The sequence below is a fragment of the Caenorhabditis briggsae genome, assembly GCF_000004555.2.
Source record: "Caenorhabditis briggsae AF16 supercontig from assembly CB4, cb25.NA_152, whole genome shotgun sequence".
NCBI classification, from domain to species: Eukaryota; Metazoa; Nematoda; class Chromadorea; order Rhabditida; family Rhabditidae; genus Caenorhabditis; species Caenorhabditis briggsae.
In genome coordinates this window covers 4,437-5,687 of record NW_025543253.1, presented here as the reverse complement: position 1 = coordinate 5,687, position 1,251 = coordinate 4,437, and the positions used below count along the sequence as shown (strand labels likewise).

At 35.0% G+C, this 1,251-nt stretch overlaps 1 protein-coding gene across 1 annotated transcript in view; it reads left to right on the top strand.

Moving 5' to 3' along the window:
* Positions 1–495: 495 nt before the first annotated feature.
* Positions 496–1,251, top strand: part of CBG24397 — a gene marked incomplete at both ends in the record, with an annotated part of 1,198 nt that continues 442 nt past the window's right edge. Inside the window, 3 exons of the mRNA XM_045240898.1 lie at positions 496–647; positions 728–875; positions 940–1,107. Coding sequence (XP_045091326.1) covers positions 496–647; positions 728–875; positions 940–1,107 — 468 coding nt within the window. The remainder of the gene's footprint in view (positions 648–727; positions 876–939; positions 1,108–1,251) is intronic.

Here is a 1,251-nt window from a genome sequence, read left to right as displayed (position 1 = left end):
AAAAGCACTCAAAAATTCCAGAAATCCCTCACTTTATTGGTTGTAAGCCTCAACCAGTCCATAAGCCCTTTTCCTGGTGCCAACGCCACTTTCACCCGGCCATATTCGGACCGTCCAATTGTGGGCTTTGCGAATAGCTGATTTCCTCCTCCATTCACCGATAAATTATTCATAGTGGAGCGAGATCTGCAAATTTTTGAAAGTAAAAATTTTTTTTTGAAAATTTTCAGCGAAAAAAAAATTATTTAACGATAAAAATACTTTTTTCATATTAATCTGAATTTCACTGTTTTGTACTGATGAAAATCTCTAAAAAACTGGAAAAAATCATGAAAAACCGCCGAAAAAACTCTCGAATGACGTCAGTGTGCAGCAAGTGCGCTCTAATGAGAAACCATAGATTTTTTAGTAGAATTGCATGTCTAGGATTCAATTTTTAGCATTTTTCAGTCAATTTTCATCATTTTTGATTTTAAAAATTTCGGAAACAAGAAAATGAGCGATCAGGAGCAGAGGCTAACTGAAATCGAGTCACTAGCCGCGATTTTTCCGGATCTCCTAGAGGATTCTTCAGAGAAGCAATTGATTTTTCGATTTCAAAAAAATATTAGCATAGATATCCTGCTTCCAGACGATTATCCATCAATGTAAGGCATTTTAAACATCTGAAAAATTGTTTTCAAAAAAAACCTTTTTTCAAAATTTTTCAAAAATAATTTTTTTCCAGATCTCCTCCAACGTTCGTCCTATCGGGTCCATATCTATCCAGGGACCAAAAAGAAATGATTCACAACAACCTGAACGAAATCTACGTTGAAAATATGGGATTTCCAGTGATTTTCAACTGGATTTCAGCCATTCAGGACTTTGTTCAGGTAATTTTCACAACTTTCGATTTTCTGATATTTGAAAAGCTGGAAATTGCTCAATTTCTTCCAGGATCTCCCTCAAAACAAGCCAAAAGTCGCTGAAGACGTTGCTGATGACGTGGCAAGGGTTTCAGTGGAAGAGGAGGTGGATGACATGAATATCCAGCATGGAGAGGTCTTCACAGACCGGAAAAGTGCATTTCAGGCACATATGGCAGTTGTGAGAAGCAAGGAAGAGGTAATTTAGACTACAAACTACAAATTTTAAAAAATTGAAAAAAAACAATTTTTTTGACAATTTTTAATTTTTTTTTCTAAAATTTTTCCAATTTTCCAGGTTGATCGAGTCATGAGAATTCTGAAATCGAATTCTAAAATTTGT